General features: G+C 39.1%; 1 protein-coding gene across 1 annotated transcript in view; it reads left to right on the top strand.

The window, feature by feature from the left end:
- GCLC (glutamate-cysteine ligase catalytic subunit) overlaps positions 1-20,172 on the top strand; it is a 34,670-nt gene that overhangs the window by 11,322 nt on the left and 3,176 nt on the right. The window contains exons 2-15 of the mRNA XM_065835310.2: positions 2,615-2,727; positions 3,777-3,959; positions 6,829-6,942; positions 7,777-7,835; positions 7,926-8,062; positions 11,296-11,370; positions 12,228-12,344; positions 13,206-13,344; positions 13,877-13,989; positions 14,661-14,753; positions 15,493-15,597; positions 17,685-17,766; positions 17,863-17,966; positions 18,069-18,189. Of these exons, the coding sequence (XP_065691382.1) occupies positions 2,615-2,727; positions 3,777-3,959; positions 6,829-6,942; positions 7,777-7,835; positions 7,926-8,062; positions 11,296-11,370; positions 12,228-12,344; positions 13,206-13,344; positions 13,877-13,989; positions 14,661-14,753; positions 15,493-15,597; positions 17,685-17,766; positions 17,863-17,966; positions 18,069-18,189 (1,555 nt within the window). The remainder of the gene's footprint in view (positions 1-2,614; positions 2,728-3,776; positions 3,960-6,828; positions 6,943-7,776; positions 7,836-7,925; positions 8,063-11,295; positions 11,371-12,227; positions 12,345-13,205; positions 13,345-13,876; positions 13,990-14,660; positions 14,754-15,492; positions 15,598-17,684; positions 17,767-17,862; positions 17,967-18,068; positions 18,190-20,172) is intronic.

The following is a 20,172-nucleotide window of genomic DNA, read 5'->3' on the forward strand; positions in this document are numbered from 1 at the left end:
TCTTTTGATGAGCTTAAATTAAATTCTTTAAGGATGCCCATTCAGTCAGTCTCTCTGTTGGCAAGATACTCTGTGGGTTACTTGGAATTGTTGGCAGCTGTCTGCAGCTTTTTTTCTGTTCTCATTAAAATTAATGGCAGATCTTTTGTGTGTTAAGACAGCTTTGAAGATTTAGTCAATGTTTCCTGAGGCAAGAGTAGTAGTTGTTTCTAAAGCTAGATGCATGAGTGCAATATATTCACTGTTACCCTCAGATTATGAAACATTTTTATTTCTTTGGTTTCGCTTTCTTGGCTTAGTGTTTCTTTACACTTTTGGCTTCTTTTCTTTTGTGAGACTTGTACTACAGCTTACAGAGAAGTGCAGAGTTCACATTATCAGCTGATTGCAGTTACACTTGCAGAGGGATTTTTAAAACTGGAGGTTAATCACAGTAACATATCCATGTAACAGTGGGCACATGTTCAGCTTTGTGGTCTCTGGAGTGCAGCTGCAGTTCCTTTGCCCTCCTCCATGCCCATCCCCGTGGGCAGTGTGATCAGAGGCCAGGTGTGCCCTGGGCTTGACACTCATTCACGTGTCCATCTGTAGGACATAGAGAACTGTGTGCTTGCCTATCTCTTCTAGCTTAGGCTGAGTCTGAGTGAGGATGATGCTTTTCCAAAACAGATGTTGTTGATCATGGCAAGAAACTGGAAGGTGCAAGAGAAGTCTCTCTTTATTGCCAACAATCATGGCTCAGGTGTCCCTGGAGAGGCTGGTGCTAGATAACAAGTAAACCAGTGCTGGAGTGCAGTCTGGTTGACTATTATCTGTAGTTATCTCAAGTAGATTATTGTGGCATAACACATAGAAACCACAAAATATACCACACAAAAAAATGTCTTGAACAGAAACTATAAGTCATTATTTTTTTCCAAGGGTTTAATATTTGGTCTTAAGAAAAAGATACAGATACGTGTACTATTGCTGAATGAGTCCCTCCAGAGTTTGTGTTTAATCAGATTCTGTAGAATTATTAATACAGACACTCTTGCATAATGCTTCTTGTTATTTGATCACAAATCCCCATGAAGGATTATATTAATTTTCATGGTAGCTAGCAATAACTATTCCATGAACCAAAGAAGATGAAGCCTACCAATCTACTTAGAGTGTGCTGGAAAATACTGTACAAGTTGCCTGTTCTGGCATGCTGCTTTCCTATATGTGTCAGAATGATGTACTAAATAGAAGTTGCCACAAGTTAATATGCTGCAACTTTAACATCAGCATCTTGCTTGAATCTCAGTTCCTGAGACTGGACCAGAGGTGTTTGGTAAATACCGGTGGATGTGGTTTTAGGCAGTGTTGGAAAATAACGCTGAGGAGCATGGTGCAAAACCTCTGACAGGCTCTCGCTGTGGAACTGCAGCCTGAATTTTTAACCACAGGTTGATGGAGTTGTGGAAGTCTCAGAGGCAGTGGTTTGAGAGTTTCCAACAGAAGGCACCACATCTCGCTGCTGGTCCGGCTGGGGTTTTCCAAGCCAGTAGCCTCATAATGCATTTCTGTGTATGACTTCTGCTTTTCCATGGCAGGCAGCACATGGTGCTTGGAAGATGTTTTGTCTTTCACACTTCTTAAACAATGCAAAGCAAGTAGGTGCTGGGAAATTGATTGTGTCGGTAAGTATGAAAGAGCTGTGAGTTCCAGGCAGCTGTTAGGTTGCTGTATGCAGTGGCACTCTAAAAGTTCTTACTGGAGCTTTGATAGCAACTATGCATCGAGATTAGAAAGTTTGACATGAGGGTGTTCCAGGTTTGGCTGCTTTTGGATGATCTCTGTTAGGACAACAGTGTTATCCAGTGCTTGGAAGCAGGGTTGGCAGTGCTGTGGTCAGCAGCTTGTTGGACCACGTTCTTGCCTGGTGTGTCAGTGGGAGCACTGGAGGTCTCAGCCTGGACAGGGGTGCAGGGGCACAGAGGCCCTGGGCAAGGTACCCGCTGGGCAGGAGGGAAATGGAAGGCAGCAGCAGGGCTGGACCAAGGAGGAGTGGAAACCCCTGTGCTGTGCCAAGAGCTGGAGTGTGTTAACAGCAGGACTGGTGCTGTCTGTAACAACCCTGAACTTCCTGGGTTGGGCTTCCATTGGGCTCTGTCCTGCTAGTCCCAAATAGCTCCAACAAGTGATGGATATAAATGGATGTCATGTTTGTAGAATTATTCTTTTTGTTTGTTTTTGGTTTTATTTTTGTCAGCAGCTGAGACTGTAACTCATGGCATGACAAAGATATGTTTGTGGTTAATATCTTGCGTAGGGTTTTCGTTTTTTTTTTTTTTGTCTGAAAAGTGAAGTGGAGGCAAATACGAATTCAGCTATATTTTTGCAAAATATCCACAATTAGAAATTGAGGGAAAACATTTTGAAGGATGATTTAAAGGAATTCAGTTCTCCGTTCCAGTTGAAATAAGCCTGCAGCCATCTTGTGGTATTGTTTACTGCATTCATAATTAGAGATGTTTTTTAAGCTTCTGTAGAGATCCTTTGTTTACTTGATGGTTAAAATGATGTGTTTGTGTGTGAACAAAGTCTTACCCTTTAATTGTTTGTTTTGTTTTTATTTTTTTACAAGGTGGAATATATGTTAGTAAAATTTGACCATGAGAATAAGAAAGTGCGCTTGTTGCTCTGTGGTGAAGAAATTCTTCAAACGCTGCAAGACAAGGGGGAGAAGGTAAACCCCAAGTGAGTAGCTATTTCCTGTTCCTTTTTTTTTTCCCTCCCTCTTGTTATGATACTGTACAGAATTTTGTAGACCTGGCTTGACTTTCAAGTCTGCTGTGAGTAAAACTGTAAACCACAGATAGCAATATTTTCTGATAAAGCTGGGGTGCAGGAAGTGGAAGATTTTTAGCACACTCATAAACCGTCCGTGCACCTTTTGTGTTACGACTTGGAAAAAAAGGAGAATGTAAGGGTGAGTCCACAGCAGTTGCAGTTTGGGTATTTGCTGGGTCTTGCTCTGTTTTTATCTGTGTGTACACAGTAACCACATGCTGCACCTCCCCTGCCCCGTAAAGTGTGTGTGTGCGCTCACCCCTGTATCCCTCACAAGTGACGGCTGCACAGGGAAGCCTCTTGTCTGTAGGAACAGCTCTGCTGTTTTTGGCAGAATTAGCCAGGTAAGCATAAGGGCAGTTCTTCCCCATGCTCTCCCATGGAGTTTTTGGGAATAACTGGATCATATCCCTTCCTCAGCTAGCCTGAGAAGTGTGAATTGCCTTTTAGTTGATGGCAGCAGAGAAATGAGACCAGAGGCAGTAAAGTGCTTTGACTGAAGAGAGCCAAAAGCAGGTCACAGCTTACAGGAAGGTGAAGAAACTCTGCTGTCATGATGAAAGGCTTTTGTGCCCTAGGCCTGTCCGCTTCTTTCTGAGTACCTTAACCTCATCTTCCAGCAAAGCTTCCCTGTCTGTCTTCCTTGGCAGAGGGGCTGTTGAAAGCCTACAAGGAGGAGTCCTCTTGCTTGAAACAAAGCTTGAAACAAGTGCTAAAGGGGATTGAATCCTACCCATTGCACTGTATGACAACAATTCCTACTTGCCAAACTGTGCCCTAATTTCTTTTTGCTGCTTCCCAACAGTGAGGTACATTGGAAGATACGTTGTGTTACTCTACCAAATAAGCAGCTTTAGGAGATTTTTCTTGCAAATTGCATTCGTTTCTGAAATTCTTGCAAATAATCCGTCTTTAAGTTGTAGAAATAATGAGATGAGGTTATTCTTTTATTATAGCCACCCAACACTCTGGCGACCAGAGTATGGAAGCTATATGATTGAAGGGACACCTGGGCAGCCGTATGGGGGAACCATGTCTGAATTCAACACTGTGCAAGACAACATGAGGAAAAGACGGCAAGAGGCCGCTTCTGTGCTCAAAGAAAATGAAGCTGTTTGCACTGTGACCTCATTTCCAAGGTGAGGTGGTTGCTGAAGGATCATGCTGTTTGCTATTCTCCTTATATGCTTTTTCTGCTTACTGCATATAACTAAATTGTACAATGAAACTCAGCAAAACGCATTTCAGTTAAAGTGCTTTGACTTAATGTTTCAGTCGTCTTTCCTAAAATTTTTATTGCAACAAGACAAACAAATAATCATATTTTATGGTTTTGGGTTGCTTCTAATCTGTGATGATTTTGTATTAGGAGAGAATACCTGAATATTCGTAACATTAAGTATTGTATGTGGTCTACCATCTTAAATTGATATGGCAAATCAGATATAAAAGTTTTCTGTTTCACCTGTTTTGCAAACCTTTGATCTTTATAAATTGCAGGTTTGTACCCGATGTATTTTTTAACACTATTTTTTCACTAAAGCATGCGTAAACTTCTTTTGGTGGCTTGGAGCACACAGTACAACAGGAATGTGATTATCCTTACAAATTGAAAACTTAAAACTTCTATAATACTCTACTTACTGAATCTAGAAAGGAGTGCACCTCTTCGGGGTTTGTAACACCCTTACAAAGGGGTAGGTTTCCTTTTTTTTTTTTTTTTTTTTTTAAATTGTTGCAAATAGACTGTTGAAGAAATGAAGTTCAGGATGTACTACGTTAACTAGGATAAATGGTGCTTTCTGATCTTCCTCTCAAACATAGTTCTAGGCAGGGATTTTTATTATGTTCGCTCTAACTAGCCCGATCAGTCAAAGGAATGAAGATAGTTATGCTTAAAATAGTAAAAGAAAATGGTCTGTAATAGAAGAGAAGCAGCTGACCTCACTGACTGATTTCTTGTATAGCACAGAATGCAGTGGCCCTAAATTCTTGTTGAGGGTAAGAACGATACAAAGTGTGACTTAGGAGCAAAGTTCAGGTACCTTGAGCCCTTACACCCCGTGAATGCTATTTTAAGAACGCTCTGTTGAGAAAATATGCTTCCTCTTTATGACAGTTGTACTAGATATCTTTAAAGTAATAAGAGCTTTTTTGAAGTCCAGTGGTTAAGTAGTTCTCAGCATGTGACAGAATTGTGGTGAGGTTTTTTTGTTGTTTGTTGGTGGTTTTGTTTGTTTGGGGTTTTTTTTCTGTTCTCTTTTGTTTTTTCCATGCAACCTTACAAATAGACTGTCATTTAATAAAATCTTACATGCAAATGTTTCAGACCCAGTTGTGCAAGGAATAAAGGGAGAGGGGTTCTTCATCACTTTGTAGATACAGAGAAATATTTTTTACATTGCTGTAGGAGCAAGATCTTGGACTTCAGTGAAAGCCAGTAAATAATAAAATTAGTTTATTATTCACTAATCATCCCAAACATAGTTTCATTCTTCAGAGATTGCTCTCCCTAGGTAATTTAGTTTCGTATTCCCACCTTTTGCTATCTTGCTATTCAGGTCCCTGTTGGTTTGACTGGAGTCTTGCTAACATTGCTGAGGTTTTGTGGGTTTAGGTTCTCTTGCTATATTCTCTCTACAATACCGTATAAATATATCTGTTTGCTTCTGTAGATATACGTGTGTATAATAAAAAAAACCTCTGTGCATCTGAAAAAAACAAGAAAAATGTTAGAGTACTCACAGAAGGTAAAGAAATAGGCTTATTCAAAGTACTCAGTTAACAATGAACAAACCTGAAAATGCTTAAATATTAAAAAATACTAGCTTAAAAGCTTAATCAGTATCCTTAGTTCTTAACTTGTTGAGCCCTTGCTACTGCACCAAAATCTGTTTTCTTTCCTGAGGACTGGAGTGATGCATTTTACAATGTTGGGCTTACATAAGTGATGAAGTTGGGTTTTAATGTTGTAAAACAACTTGTGTACTAAACCAGAAAGAGGAAACAAATAATGAAATACATGCTGAGCATAAATAATATTTCCAGAAACGTGTTTCCTGGCATTTTGAGTAATTTACTTGTTATTGCATCAGCTAATCCTTTTTTATATACATTCAGATACTAGAGCCTCTCAAGATAGCACAGTCTTTGTCCTTTATACTGTGCAGTATGGAGAAATTAATCTTCTACAACTTTACTTCCAACTTCTCAAATGCTCTATTGTCTCAGTTGTACTGCAAACCTAATTATTTTTGTTTCAGATGACTCTTAAACTTATAGTGGAGGTTCCAAAGGGGTGGGTTGTATTCAGATTTACTGGCGTATCTCTCAGCATTTTACACCTAATAGCTGTAATTTTTCTTTGCCTATTACAATTCTCTGATTAACGGGGCTTTTCAGAGCTCCTAAATTACGAACTATTGTGAGACTTGGGATGTATGTATCACTTGAAACTATGTCTAATTCTTACAGAGTTGATTAGGTACATCTTTTTAACAGGAGTAGATTGTTGGGAGCAGAACTGGATGAATTACTGCGGCAATCAACAATAACTTATACCCTCTAGAGAAACTGTTCTAAGGCACAGAATGCAGCTGAATGTTGTTATTAATGACAGGTGCCAGCACACTATAATGTGTGTGTACTCTGCACAATACTATGAAGTTTCTTGCTTCAACCACTGAAAAGGTCCACATTTACTGTCCAATGATAAAGTAACAGTTTAAAAACAACACAGAAAAAGGTCTGTTTTAACTACCACAGATGCTAGTTTTTGGAAGGCACTGACATTTTAACAGCAAGTGTTTTAAGATATCTTTTTGACAATTCCACATGCATAGGTACCAGCCTTGAAAAGTGCTTCAGAAATACTCAGGCTAGCTGCAAGTTTTTACAAATCTATTTCTGTTCTGCTGTCTACTGGAATCCTTATCTATGATCATCTGACCATTTTAGAATCACAGTCTGTTTTCATTATAGCTTGGATCTCATTGTTGTCTCATATAGGTTAGGGTGTCCTGGGTTTACGCTGCCAGAACATAAGCCAACGCCGGTAGAAGGAGGAGCTTCAAAATCCCTCTTTTTTCCAGATGAAGCCATCAATAAACATCCTAGATTTAGGTAAGAGTATTTGTGGAGTGAATGAGAGTGAATATTTTTCTGTGGATGAATGAGAAGCTGAATATTTTTCTGTACCTAAATAGAGATATACTTGCAATTTGTTTACATTACTGGAATAGAAATCTATGTGGCTAGTTACTGCAGGTATCACAAGGACTTGAGCAGAGATGGTTTGCTCATGTGTATTTTCTTGTGACTCAAAGTGAACTGTTAAGCCTAAGTAACCTTACATTGTACTTCATGCCATTATGGGGCAAAAGCAACTTTATATAACAGTTCAGGCCATTGTGGGACACAAGGTGTTGATTATGCTACTGCAAAATTGTTTCCAGTTTGATATCCCAAGGCTGAACACTTCCACCACAGTTAATCCAGGTCTCGCTCGGGTCTGTCGCAGCAACATCTCAGTATACTCAATAACTTCCTCTAGTTGCTCCAAAATGCAGCGTGGTGTCAAACTACTTGTATAGTCTGAGAGGGATTTTCATTGTAAGGTGAGACTTGGGAGAATGAAAATATTTCTATTTAAAAACTAAGTGTGCCTTTTCACTTGCTCTTGTATTCTTCAGGTCAGTGGCCTTTTACTTCTGCCTGTTCTGTCACCATAGTGCTGTGAAGTCCATCAAAATAAGACTGACCTAGCTGAATAAAAATTTGGTGTTGTATCTGTTGTTATCTGTCTTAAACTAGGAAAAGAAGTGTCCTAAAAGAAAGTGCTCAAAATAAATAAAAAGTTAACATTCTGAAACCTTGATAATTGCTGAGAAACAACAAACATTTACATAAAAATAAATTTTCAGACATTTCAACAAACGTTTTTTTTTTTTGGCATAGTACACTGACCAGAAACATTCGGCACCGAAGAGGAGAGAAGGTTGTGATAAATGTACCAAGTGAGTAAATTCGATTTATCTTTTTTCTTTTTTGAAATAATTGTTCAATCTAATACTTTGGGTTACTGAATACCTGCATTTTCCACGCAGTATTTAAAGATAAGAACACACCATCACCATTTATCGAAACATTTCCTAACGATGATGGAGAAGCAGCAAAGGCAGCTAAGCCAGATTATATATACATGGATGCTATGGGCTTTGGAATGGGAAACTGTTGTCTTCAGGTAAAATGGCATCTCCTTTCAAGATGTTGTCTTCGCTGAATGCTTCCCTTTTTAAGTCTTGCCTTATGTCTAATTTTTCTAGCTTAATTCAACTGATACATTTTCAGAGTGGCAAAACAGGGAATAAAACAGCAAATTTAATCTTAGAGCTGGTAATCCAGTCTTAAAATCCAGGTTTGTTGGCTTGCGTTATGTTTATTTTCTGCCAAGATTCAAATGTAATTGAATGCCTTGCTGAAGGGGTTTCTTGAACTGATCAAATCCCATTTGATCAAGCATCTTCTTTTGGAACTCTGGCACTTCTAAGTGTTAAAGATAATCTTCCACTGTGGTCATCTTTCAGACATGAATAAAGGATGCTGTGGGAGCAAAAACTGAGGTGTCTTATAGGAGTGTGTAGAGGTTTTTGGTTATTCATGTTGGGTTTTTCCCCCTCTTCCCCATTATTAGAACAGCAAAAGCAAGGAGTTGACAAGAAGTCATTGGAGTATCTTTAAAAATAAGTACCTTTGACCTTCTATGTAACTTTATTTTATTTACAAACAGTATGAACTTCTCTATAAAATTTCTCATTCTGAAATATTTTTAGCTATCTGCTAAGAAGTTGTCTTCTCCCTGCTTGTGCCATGAACCTACTGAATCCACATGGGTAGCTGCCTTCTGCTGCTGCATGCTGAGAACTGGTTTTGCTTCTGTTTTCGCTTCTGTTTTCTGCCATTAACATATACTCACTTTTTATTGTGTTCATTCACGTGCTTGAGTTACTACTATCTTACAGTGTCCTCTCTTTAAGTGCTGAGTCTTTTGGAGTGCTTTAATTCATCCAATATCTGTTTGTTTTAAATGTTTCTCTGTCATAGTAACCCAATGCAAGGGGTTGATGCCTTAGGTAGCAGCGATGTATTTGACTGTTGATAAAATCTGCCTCTTGCCACCACTGTCTTGGAAGCAGAGCTAGGAAGATGCTGGTGTTTAGTCTCTAGGGGATTAAAGGAAATTCACTAAGCTCTTCTTGTTTCACAGCACTGGCAGAAATAAACCTATTCAAAACATTTCCCTTTGAGACTGAGGAACTGCAAAATCCCTTGTCACTAAGGGTAAATTAGGGAGAGTCTGAAGTAGTAAAGCATATATAATGCTGCGTGTTTTTACGAGGCGTTAGGTTCGGTATGGTCTGGTTTGTACCATTTCTTTCTTATTTAAGATGAATAAAAGAAATACAGCCTTACCATTCAGTCTTGTTTAAACTTGTTTAAACATGTATTAAATTAATTTTCATGCAGCAGCATTTTACTATTCCCCATTCTTGGAATCAGTGGTCAAATTCAGTAGTCTTGCTATCATCAAAGGGAGAATGAAAACAAGGCTGGTAGGTGCTATAAGCTATATCAACTGAATTCTTGATAACTGACTGCAAGAAAACGTGTATTCCCCACCTATTTTCTGTAAGATAGTTTGCAGTACACATATTTCCTTTTGTGTTTTTTTTTTGTTTGTTAGTTTTTCTCATTATGTACTAAGTTGGTTAGGTATATTTCCAAGGTCACAGCCAATGTCCTGATTATTTCGGGGTGGTGGGATTGGGGGCTCAACATCTGTGAATGCTGTGGCAAACCCTTGTGCTCTGACTCCTTCCAAGGCATCGCCTCCCTCTGCCTGCTGATCCCCTTCTCTCCGCAGTCCCTGCCATGCTACAGCACTGCCCTTCTCCTCTCTGATGGGATGTTTGACTAGAAACCAGGTGGAGTCCCAGATTTAAAGTGATTAGGAATAAACATAAAAGGGGAGGGGAGGTAGATGTCGCTGTGTAGGTGTCCTGTCCGCCCCCCTGCCCCAAGGCAGACTGCCTGGAAATTAGTGATGAGAAATCTTACTTAGCTGCTTCTGTGCAAGAACATTAGTCTCATCTTTTCAAAGTGTGTTTTTTATTTTTTCTGTTTTGGATAGCTTTGTGAAGGATAGACGCAGAATACTGCATACCGTTTTTATGACTTGGGGTGTTTTAATGAATGTTGGCTGCAAAACAAACACGAATTTGGGGTTTTTTGTTCTTGTTGTGTTGAGGGGGTGGATTTGTTTGTTGTTGGGGTTTTTTGTTTTGGTTTGGGGTTATATGTATTTTTTTTGGTTCTTGTTGTTTGGGGTTTTTTAAGCTTACTTGGGTTGGGCTTCAGTGACAAACTGAGAAGAATCTGTATGTTTTGTGGGACTCCATAGTTATAATCTGTGGAAGAGCAAGATCTGTGTTGGGCTGGCATTCTTCAGGATAACAAGCAGCAATTGTCATTTAGAGCTGAAGCCTCTTGTACAATGTTATGAGGGTGGTACAGGGGTATTCTCCCATCTAAGTTATCCTCTGATCTATGAATATGTAAACTGTGAAGAAGGAGAGAGAGGCTTTTATTCTGTGTAGCGTTTTTTAACAGTTTTGAGGTGATCGATCGCCTTGTGCATTTTTAAAATGCATAAAGTGTCAGTTTGGGAAGTGTGGAGGGTAAGATCTGCTACTGGAAATATGTCTTGTATTTGCTGCTCCTGCTCTGAGCAAATTTCACCAAAAGTTCCGAAGTTACATTTTCCAGTGGCCTATATGCGGTAGGGCTTCCACATTGTTAATGGCTTCTGCAGATACATTTATTTCCATCTTTTGCCATGTCGTGGCCTCTGATACAAGCAAAACTGGAGTTTTTAAAAATAAAAGTTACAGTAGACTTGAAGACGTATGTTTTTCGTGCTTTTGCAGGATCAAAGGCATCCTGAAATGTTCTTTAAAACAAGATTAACTGTCATGTAGAACAAATGTTACATCTACAATAGTTTCTGACTGTTGTTCTAAGTAAGTAGGTTCCTGGCTCATGTCCTGAAGGTGCATTACCGGCCCATGTGTATTGTAGATGTTGGCTCAGTTTTCTTTGCTTCTAGCAAGTGTTTGTATATCTAGCCTCACAGCTGAAGCATTGTGGTCTGAAATCTTTCAATGAACTTGGAAGTGGTGTGGAAAGAAGCTTGTGATATAAATACTGCTGACAGATGGGGCAAAAGTTTGTGCAAGAATTGGAGCATGGGAGGGGAATGCAAACAAAAAACCTCACCCAAAACCAACCAACCAAAAAAACCCTGTAAAATTTTCGGTATTCAAATCTTTTTGTGATACCACTGATTCTAATTCTAGGAAGACTGTGCTTGCACTATGATTATAGAAATCGTGATAGCAATTGCACTTCTTCCAACAGGTAACATTCCAGGCTTGCAGCATTTCTGAAGCAAGATATCTCTATGATCAGCTAGCCACAATCTGCCCCATTGTGGTAAGTAATGGACTTCCATCACATCAGCTTGTATCTTGCAAACACTAATACATGTAAAAAAATGAAATCTAAATTAGAAAAAACTTGACTGTTGCTCACAAGTGTCAGTCACTTATTAGGCTGTCACATGAGCAGCATCATTTATTTAATGTCTGAGTGACACCGGAAAGCAGATGATGTCTGGTTTTTGTCCTGTGCCCTCCTTCCCACATGCACAAGACTCTTGTTGAATAGTTCTAGAAGTATATTTGTGTAAATTTTTTTGGGAAAAAAAGACAAGCTTACTCAAAATAATTTTTAGTTTTTCAGGTCTTGTCTGATGTTACAGAGGGTTTCAGCTTGAGTTGTTTAAATCTGTCCCTTTTGTAAGCATGTGGTTATAAACAGGTGTTATCAAAATATTGTTCTGGTGTAGGTGGTGAGCAGATCCTACTCTGAGTGAGGTATGTTCCAGCTGTACTGCTAGGGTGCTTGGCTAAGCAAAAATAAACAAAACACAATGATTACAAGGTAAACGTTTAGAGTTTGGAAGTATGCGAGCAAAATACTTGCTGATTTGTCATAAAATTGCTTCTGCCTGTATCGTCATCTGCCTGTGTTCCTTAAATGCTGATCTGTAGGGATAATAGAATTGGAGAACATCAGATGCCACTTCAATAGTACTAACCCTTCATTTAGGCATTTTCTGGAGATAGCAGCTGAGAGATGTGTGGTTGTAGGGTCTTGGCTGTATGTTAAACTGAAGTATATACTTCAGTTGATTTCTGGCCAGCAAGTTTCCTTTTCCAGTGGGGTTGTATTTTGCTTTTGCTTCCTTGGCTTGTCCTTTATTTTGATATCAGGCTGGTTTATTTTAGATGGCGTTGAGTGCTGCATCTCCATTCTACAGAGGCTACGTGTCCGATATTGACTGTCGCTGGGGAGTAATCTCTGCATCTGTAGATGATCGAACGCGAGAAGAGAGAGGGCTGGAGGTAAGTAATGTTAGTAGTAGATATCTGGTATTTTTCAGACCAAAAAAAAGTTACATCTCCTTTAATATCAAATTCTGCTTATGGTCATCAGAATCCCTGATGAGGGAATGTGGCAGTCTTTGTGGTGAATATAGAAGAGATGATATAAACATTCGCCTTGGTTGTACAGTTTATGTTAGCATATATATATTTTTAGTCAAGTTGGAATCCCGGTAAAACTCCACTGACTCCTCTGCATCTTGCTGAAAAGGTCCCTCTGAGATGAAACTTTCTGGTCTCTGCTTGAGACCAAAAAGCAAGAATTGCTTTGGATTAAATAGTGGATGCTGCTGAGTAATCTAGTAGTATAAACTAGAACTATGTGAAAAGAGCCGGTTGTCAGAACTTGAACTTAAGGAGTTTCTGTAAGCAGAAATTGGTGTTCTAGGCAATTACAGAATTACAGGAAATAATTTTTAAAAGTCTACCTGAAGTATTTATTGGAATTACCCATTTTAAGAGCATCTCTGACAATGTGTGCATAGTGAAGCTGTATTGGTATCTGTTGCAATAGTTATAACACCACCTTCCGGGTACTTGGGGCAATGGTACATTACATCAGGAAAATGTTTCCACTTTTGGAGAATTCTAGTCAATGTGTGATGGCTGGTCTTTTGCTCAGATAAGTGCATCTGCAAACAAAATAGTCATAATTCCAGGATTGCTTTCTGTTAAGCTATTTGAGACTCATGCGTTGAATAATTTTGAGGCTGTAGGGTTTTTTAAACAGGTTAATAATTCTCTCATAAGTGTCATTAGTGAGCAAAACTTAGGTAACATTGTTAACAAGCTGTTAAAATATTGTATTCTTAAATTATATAGCCACTGAAGAACAACCATTATAGAATCAGTAAATCCAGATATGATTCCATAGACAGTTATCTATCTGAATGTGGTGAGAAATACAATGACATTGATTTGACAATAGACAAAGATATCTACGAGCACCTAATAAAGGAAGGTAAGTGTTTGCTTCATTATGAGCAGGTTAAGAATTATGCTTGCACTGTGTGGGGTTACTTTACATTTTTCATTCTTGTTTGTTTCAATCACTGTGCGTCCCTCAGAAGGACTCTACTCAGGAAATATCTGTGTAGCGTGGTCTTGAGAGTTTTTAAAAAGTTTTTGTTTGTAGTGGAAACTCCCTAATTCCAGCTTGAGAAGCCCAGTGTTTGACGCATTAATGTTTTATCCTTGTGGAGAGAGCAGATCTGCTTTAGGAAACAGGGCAGAGAGGTGCATCAGAAAACAGGAAGAATGGCAGCCATGCCAATATTCAGCTGCCATTTCCAAACAAGAGCTTGTTCTTTTTTTTTTTTCCTCTCTCTTTAATCATTTCCTTCCTTCCCGAAGTCATCATCTAAGCTTTTAACAGGATGTGGTGGGTTGAGGTAGCATTGCAGAGTTGGATGTTTTCAGTCTTGTAAAACAAATAGTTTCCTAGAGCCTGATTTGCTATGTCTGAATTGTTTGTTTGAATTTTCATTTTGTAGGCATTGATCACCTTTTGGCACAGCATATTGCACACTTGTTCATTCGAGACCCATTGACTTTGTTTGAGGAGAAAATACATCTAGATGATGCAAATGAATCCGACCATTTTGAGGTTGTGTCTGATTTAGAGGAATTTAATAAATATATACATAAAATTGCTTATTCTTTACAGTACTACTTAATATTAGCTAAGTTTTTTTTTCCTGAATTTTTCACTTCGACTAGTTTTTTAGCATATGACTTTGCAGGTATTAGCACATTTCTTTGCTTCATCATTTATTTAGTAGAAGGTGGTGGCTTATACTTTAAACCTAATAGAATATCAAGGGCCCAAACTATAGCTATGTATATTTGTGTTATGGGGAACTGTCTGTTTTTGTGGCTTCCTAGAAACTGTTTTGCATGACATTTATGTATAAATATATTTCTTATACAGCTTTATGAAATAATAGCTATGATAATATTAGGTCTTTTTAGTTGGGGATGCATCAATCACTCATTAAAAAAAAAAAAATAAGGTCAGCTAAATCTCAGCCCACTAGTATGTTATATGTAATCCTGAAACAAAACAGCGTTAGAAAGTGTAACATATTTGCTTCTAGGATAGGTAGTTATACTGTGGTTTTTAGGAAGTCGTGCCACTTGGTTTGGAAGCACTTCTCTAACTTGATGGGCTGTCCCAGGGAAAATATTAGGACTCAACTTATCTGCTTATTTTTCTTAGGTGGTGTTATAGAATGATGCTTATCTTTATTGTGACGCATTATTTTATGTGCTTTGCAGAATATTCAATCTACAAACTGGCAGACAATGAGGTTTAAGCCACCTCCTCCAAATTCAGATATTGGATGGAGAGTGGAATTCAGACCTATGGAGGTAAGGAAGGCGTCAGCATGCACAAAAACACATTTCCTTTTAAGCGGAAAAGTACCAGGCATTCTGCCATCTAGTATCAAACCCTTCTTACTTATGCTGTGTTTTTTCCCCCTGAGTTGCCAGAGGCAGGGAAGTGGACAGCAGTGTGTAATCAGACATGGACTGTGGGAATGTAACTGACAGGAGAATCCACTGCAGCACAGCAAAACATGCTGATGGATTTGGGGTGCTGGGGAAAGGAATTAGGCTTGTATTAAAGGAACAGGAAACAAAGCCCCATTTAGCTTCTAGGGACTGTCTTTCTCCAGTACTTTTCCTGGTACTGAACAATTCCGCTGTCATTGTTTTGTTTTCACAAGGGCTTTTATTTTATAGCTGTCTGTTTCTGAGGTCTCTGAATTTAATCCCTTTAAAGTGGAAATTTAAAAGCTATTATGTGTTTGTAGTTAAACAGAGAGCCGAAGGTGCAGGTTGTTAGATGGGCTTTTGAAACGCAAGTGTGCTTTGGCACTGGATTATAGGGTGGGTTTTCCTGAGGCGTGTGTGTGCATTTTGCATTTGAAGTCACTGTTCATGATTCCAGCTGGTCCTTCACCATCTCTGCTGGCAGAGTGTGTGTGAACACAAGTACCGACATGAACCTTCAAGTCAGACTGTTTTAAATTCTTCCAAATATTTATCTCCTTCCATTAGTGTGTTTCCACTAAAGTGATTTAACTTCTGATTCTTTGATGTCTAGGTCCAGTTAACAGACTTTGAAAACTCTGCATACGTTGTGTTCGTGGTATTGCTAACCAGAGTGATTCTGTCATATAAACTAGATTTTCTCATTCCTTTGTCCAAGGTAGGTGTGAAAGATCAAATCTGTTAGACCTAAATGCAATGTATTTGTATCAAGTCTGACTTTTATCCTCTGCAATCTAGGAACTAATATTTATGCACTTACAGAACAGTCATTTTCATCTTTCAATCTTTTTCCATCTGTACCAGTGCTTTGAATCAATTTCAACCCTACAGTATTAAACAAATATTTTACTGCTGTCTCATGATATCAAGCTTTATAGACAAATATTGTGGGAATCTCTGTGGTCCCTAACAGTGTCTGACTACTGCAGAAATGTTGAGAAATACCATTGTCACTGAACTGTTTTAAGACTGGGAAAGGGCATGTTTCCACCATTTTACATGTGGGGAAAATAATTTGTCAAAGTCAAAATAAAAGCAAACTTAGATATTTATTTTAACATGGCTGTTGCCTATGCCTTGGGTTCTTATTCTCTGTTATGTTTGTATGTGGTGGAGAGGGAAAGGAGGAGTTCAGCGTGCTTAGTGTTGCACAGTATTTGAGTGAAAACTAATACTGATGATTCTGGTCACAGCTGTGGCTTGTGTTTAGACAGATCAGCTGTGTAAAATGTGGTTTTTTTCCTTTATCTTGTCCTCAATTGCTGAACTGCTTGGGGTGAAACTGTCCTTTTACATCTTCCTGAGGCACCTGAACAGAACATTTCTTTTTGAATGGGTAATCCTGCAAGTCTTTTTAAAAAATGTCTTCCAGCACAACAGACTTTTGACATGCTCTATACTAGAAAATACTGCCAGCACTGACTATACCGTAGCAGTAGTATCCTGCTGCTTTTCTTAGTGTTTTTAATTAAATGGAGAAAAATACTGAAGTTTTAACAGTAATCATACCATAAAGTTGGAATAATTTCTAAAAAGAGGAGTTCTTTTCCTGATGTCAGGCAGTTCAGATTCTATAAACAATGCATCACTTTAGCACTTTGAGTCCATAATTATACTGTTACTTGGAAGACTGGAAAAGAGACAGGGTGCCAAAAGAACTTCAAGAGAGTTGTGGGGTTGAGGGGGACATAAAGTTACTTGAGCTTTCCAAGTAAGTTGGCAGGTAATGCAACACAGAATTGCACAACCATGGGTAAGCCTGCCTCTTTCAAGTAAAATAATACGGGTTTATGGGACTAATCTCACACTAATCTTTGCTGTCTGAGTGCAGTTGTATTACTGTCAGCTAGGACTGGAGTTCTTTTAAACTTTCAAAACAGCCTGTTGTGTAAATAGGTTTCATAATATAAAATGAACAAAAACAGTTTTGAAAACAAAGCTTTGAAAGGTAAGAAGTGAAGATTTTCGCCTTGCTCATAATTAAAGGTCAAACAAAGAATTCAGCAAATCATATCCTCCTCCTGCAGACAACACAGTAAAGCTAATGTCCTAAAGCTTTGTCATGTTAATTCCCTGAGAACCTGCTAATCAAAGAAATTGAACAAAATCTTCCATCCAGACAGAGCAATACTTATGTTGTTTGCAGAGTGTGTGAGCAGTGCTTTGTACTTTGTAGACTTTCCAAGGAGCCTGCAATTTAGAAGTTCTTTACTAGCAGTCTGAGTTTATCTAACTATCTAATAGATATTTGAGTATGGAACAGATATGATTCACATACAAAGTTACTGGAATTCTGTTTCCAGAAGTTTAATACAGCGATAACTCTTCTAAAGATTTAGATTATTTTGTTAATAAGAGCAGCAAACTGTGGCTAGGGAAATGACAGTTTACTTCTTCCGTACTCATTTAAATTGCATCTAAATACTCAAAGTCTGCCAGATGGGATGCAACCTGTTAATCACAGCTGTTCCTGTGTTTTCCTCCAAACTCAAAAGATTAGCGTAGCATGTTCTAACATAATACCATTACCTTTTCTGTGGAGACCTAATTTCATAGGACATAATCTCTTTGTGGTTCTGCTTGGGACCCCTGAACAATGAAACAAAACTCATCTCCATGGATTGGCCTTGTGTGATGAAATAGTAAGAAACATAGACGTTTCAACTAATGAGACCAAAATGTGAGAGTCTGCAGAGTCCTAGTTTTCTAATATGTCACAAGTCTCTGAAATACTTCTTTTGCCAGGTGGATGAAAACATGAAGATGGCCCAGAAAAGAGATGCTGTCCGGCAGGGAATGTTTTACTTCAGAAAAGATATTTGCAAAGGTATCACAACAAGCATTCTGATTAACGCTGTTGTGGATGTTGAGTGCATCTCTCGCCTTCTAACTGCTTCTTCCTTTCCCTTTGTCACCCGTGAAGGTGGAAACGCTCTTGTGGATGGATGTGGCTCTGCACAGAACGGGACGGGCACTGACACGGAAGAGTACACCCTGATGAGCATTGATACAATTATCAATGGGAAGGTCATAGCCTCTTCTACCTGGAACACACAACCTTTTCCTTTACTCCACCCTCCCAGAGAACGGATTGAGTATGTTTTATGCTGACTCTATTCTCTTACACAGGAAGGAGTCTTTCCTGGTTTGATCCCAGTTTTAAATTCCTATCTTGAAAGCATGGAGGTGGATGTGGACACAAGGTGCACCATCTTAAACTACCTGAAGCTAATAAAAAAGAGAGCATCTGGTATGTTTGACACTTTGGGGTATTGATTTTCCTGGCGCTTTTCTGTTAGGACAGTAACTGGGCTTGTTCTCTAGCTCTCAGCTGGGTAAAACTGGTGGCAGCTGTGCGTGTCTGGTTAAGTGTTTAATCATTGGAGCAAAGGACTGCAATGTGTTCTCTGGCTTAAATCTGTTCCTGTGTAATTCTGACTATAAGTATTTGGTAATCCATTTTAGATCTTAAATTCAGAGTAATTGATACAATTACAGCATAAGGGTAGTGTATCTCCAATCCAAGACTTCTGTTTTCAGCACTTCATACTGCTGCTTTTACCACTGTATTGTTCACTTCAGTATATGTGCAAACTACTACAATCACCTTTGCCTGTCACTTGGGTGTTGTAAGAGTATGTGAGGCTGGGTCTGATAGCCTGGTGTTACTGGTGTGACTCCAAAGTATTCATAAGTTTAAAGTCTGGTATGGAAGTGCAAGGGACCTGGTCTTTAGCTTCCTGATAAGAAAGTCCTTCCGTAAGTAGCAAAACTCCTTCGAGGAAGAGCAGACCAGGCTCTTTCCCTGTCTTCCTCATGTTGCAGTGTTTTTGAAGGTAGATGGTATAAAGACAACTTATGCTCCATCTTAATATGCAGCAGTATGGTGAGTGCAGGCTAAACTTTTAATTGAGAACTGGATGCATAGCATGATCTGCAGCAGCTTTATACCTGCAGCAGCTTTATACCTTTCTATACGTAAATCCCTTGTATGTTTGTCTTGCTGTATATTTAGCTAGACAGTTAATTTTAGTCTCATAAGTAAGTCAAGACATCTTCCCCCTTCCACAGTGAAATATATTCATTGGTTTTAAATTAAAGTATTGCATTCCTCTTAATTCTTGAAAATTGCTGTAGGAGCTTCCAGGTAAAGACCTTCTTAAAGCTGAGGTGGAAATCAGGACTTTCTCTTACCTGGTAATTCAGTACTTTAGCAGTATTTCAGAATGGTAACAAGTTTTAATTAATTACAGCTTTCACTGTAAATTTTCTTTCCTAAGGCTGTGTGTTTGTAGGAGGCTTCTGCCCCTCAGGGAACATAGGCAGGGATTTGATGCTTGGCTTAACTGAGGGAGAGAAGAGAAACTGGCAGGAAGAAAATGTCTGAGGCACATGAGCCCTCAGAATAACAATGCTTTCGAAATATTCCATTGTTTGGGGTTTTTTTCTTCAGAAGAGTGCTGTTGGAAAAACAAAGAATACGTAAGTCCCGTAGAGGTTTTTTCCAAGAGCTAATGACCTGAGCTCAGCCCTGTGAGGCAAGTGTTCCCCTTCCAAAGAACAATTTCGCTACAGGCATTGCAAAAGTCAGTTTCTGTGTTTACACAGACCGAAAAGGTGTGAGGGTGAGGTAAATAGAGTCTAAGCTTTGTATCTTAACTCTGATGAACCAAAATGATTCTTAAATGATGCTTCGTAAGAACCAAAATTAACGTGATATAAAAGCATTCGGTATTGTGTTGCTGTGCCATTATGTTTCATAATTGTAGCTTTGGATTATTCCAGTTTACACTCAATCTTAAATCAAATGTTCCTGAACTGCAGCCTGTCTAGCATCAGACAAGTCCACAGAGAGTGGCCATTTTTCAGACTCCTCAAATGGTGAGCACAGATCACTCACGAGAGTTAACTGCTGCACCGTAGCTGCTGAGGCTTTAACCTTGCCCCAGCGCAGTTCGTCTGTGCTTCCACCACACCTTCTCTGGCAGCACAGCTGGGTGTTGCCCTCCTGGTCTCTGGCTGGCTGGTGTGTGACTGCTACCTCTTGGTGAGACCACAGATTTGCTGGGCAGGCAGCAGCTGCTGACCATCACCAGATCTTAATGTAAGCGATGTTAAGGTAGCAGCATGAAGTGATCCTCATCCTGACATGGTCTCTGGGTTCCTGGCTGTCTACAGTGTGGATGCTTTCTCAGGTGGAGGTTGTGCAGTAATTGTGGTGCTTGGTGACTGC

This window comes from Patagioenas fasciata, chromosome 3, assembly GCF_037038585.1.
Source record: "Patagioenas fasciata isolate bPatFas1 chromosome 3, bPatFas1.hap1, whole genome shotgun sequence".
Taxonomy (NCBI): Eukaryota; Metazoa; Chordata; class Aves; order Columbiformes; family Columbidae; genus Patagioenas; species Patagioenas fasciata.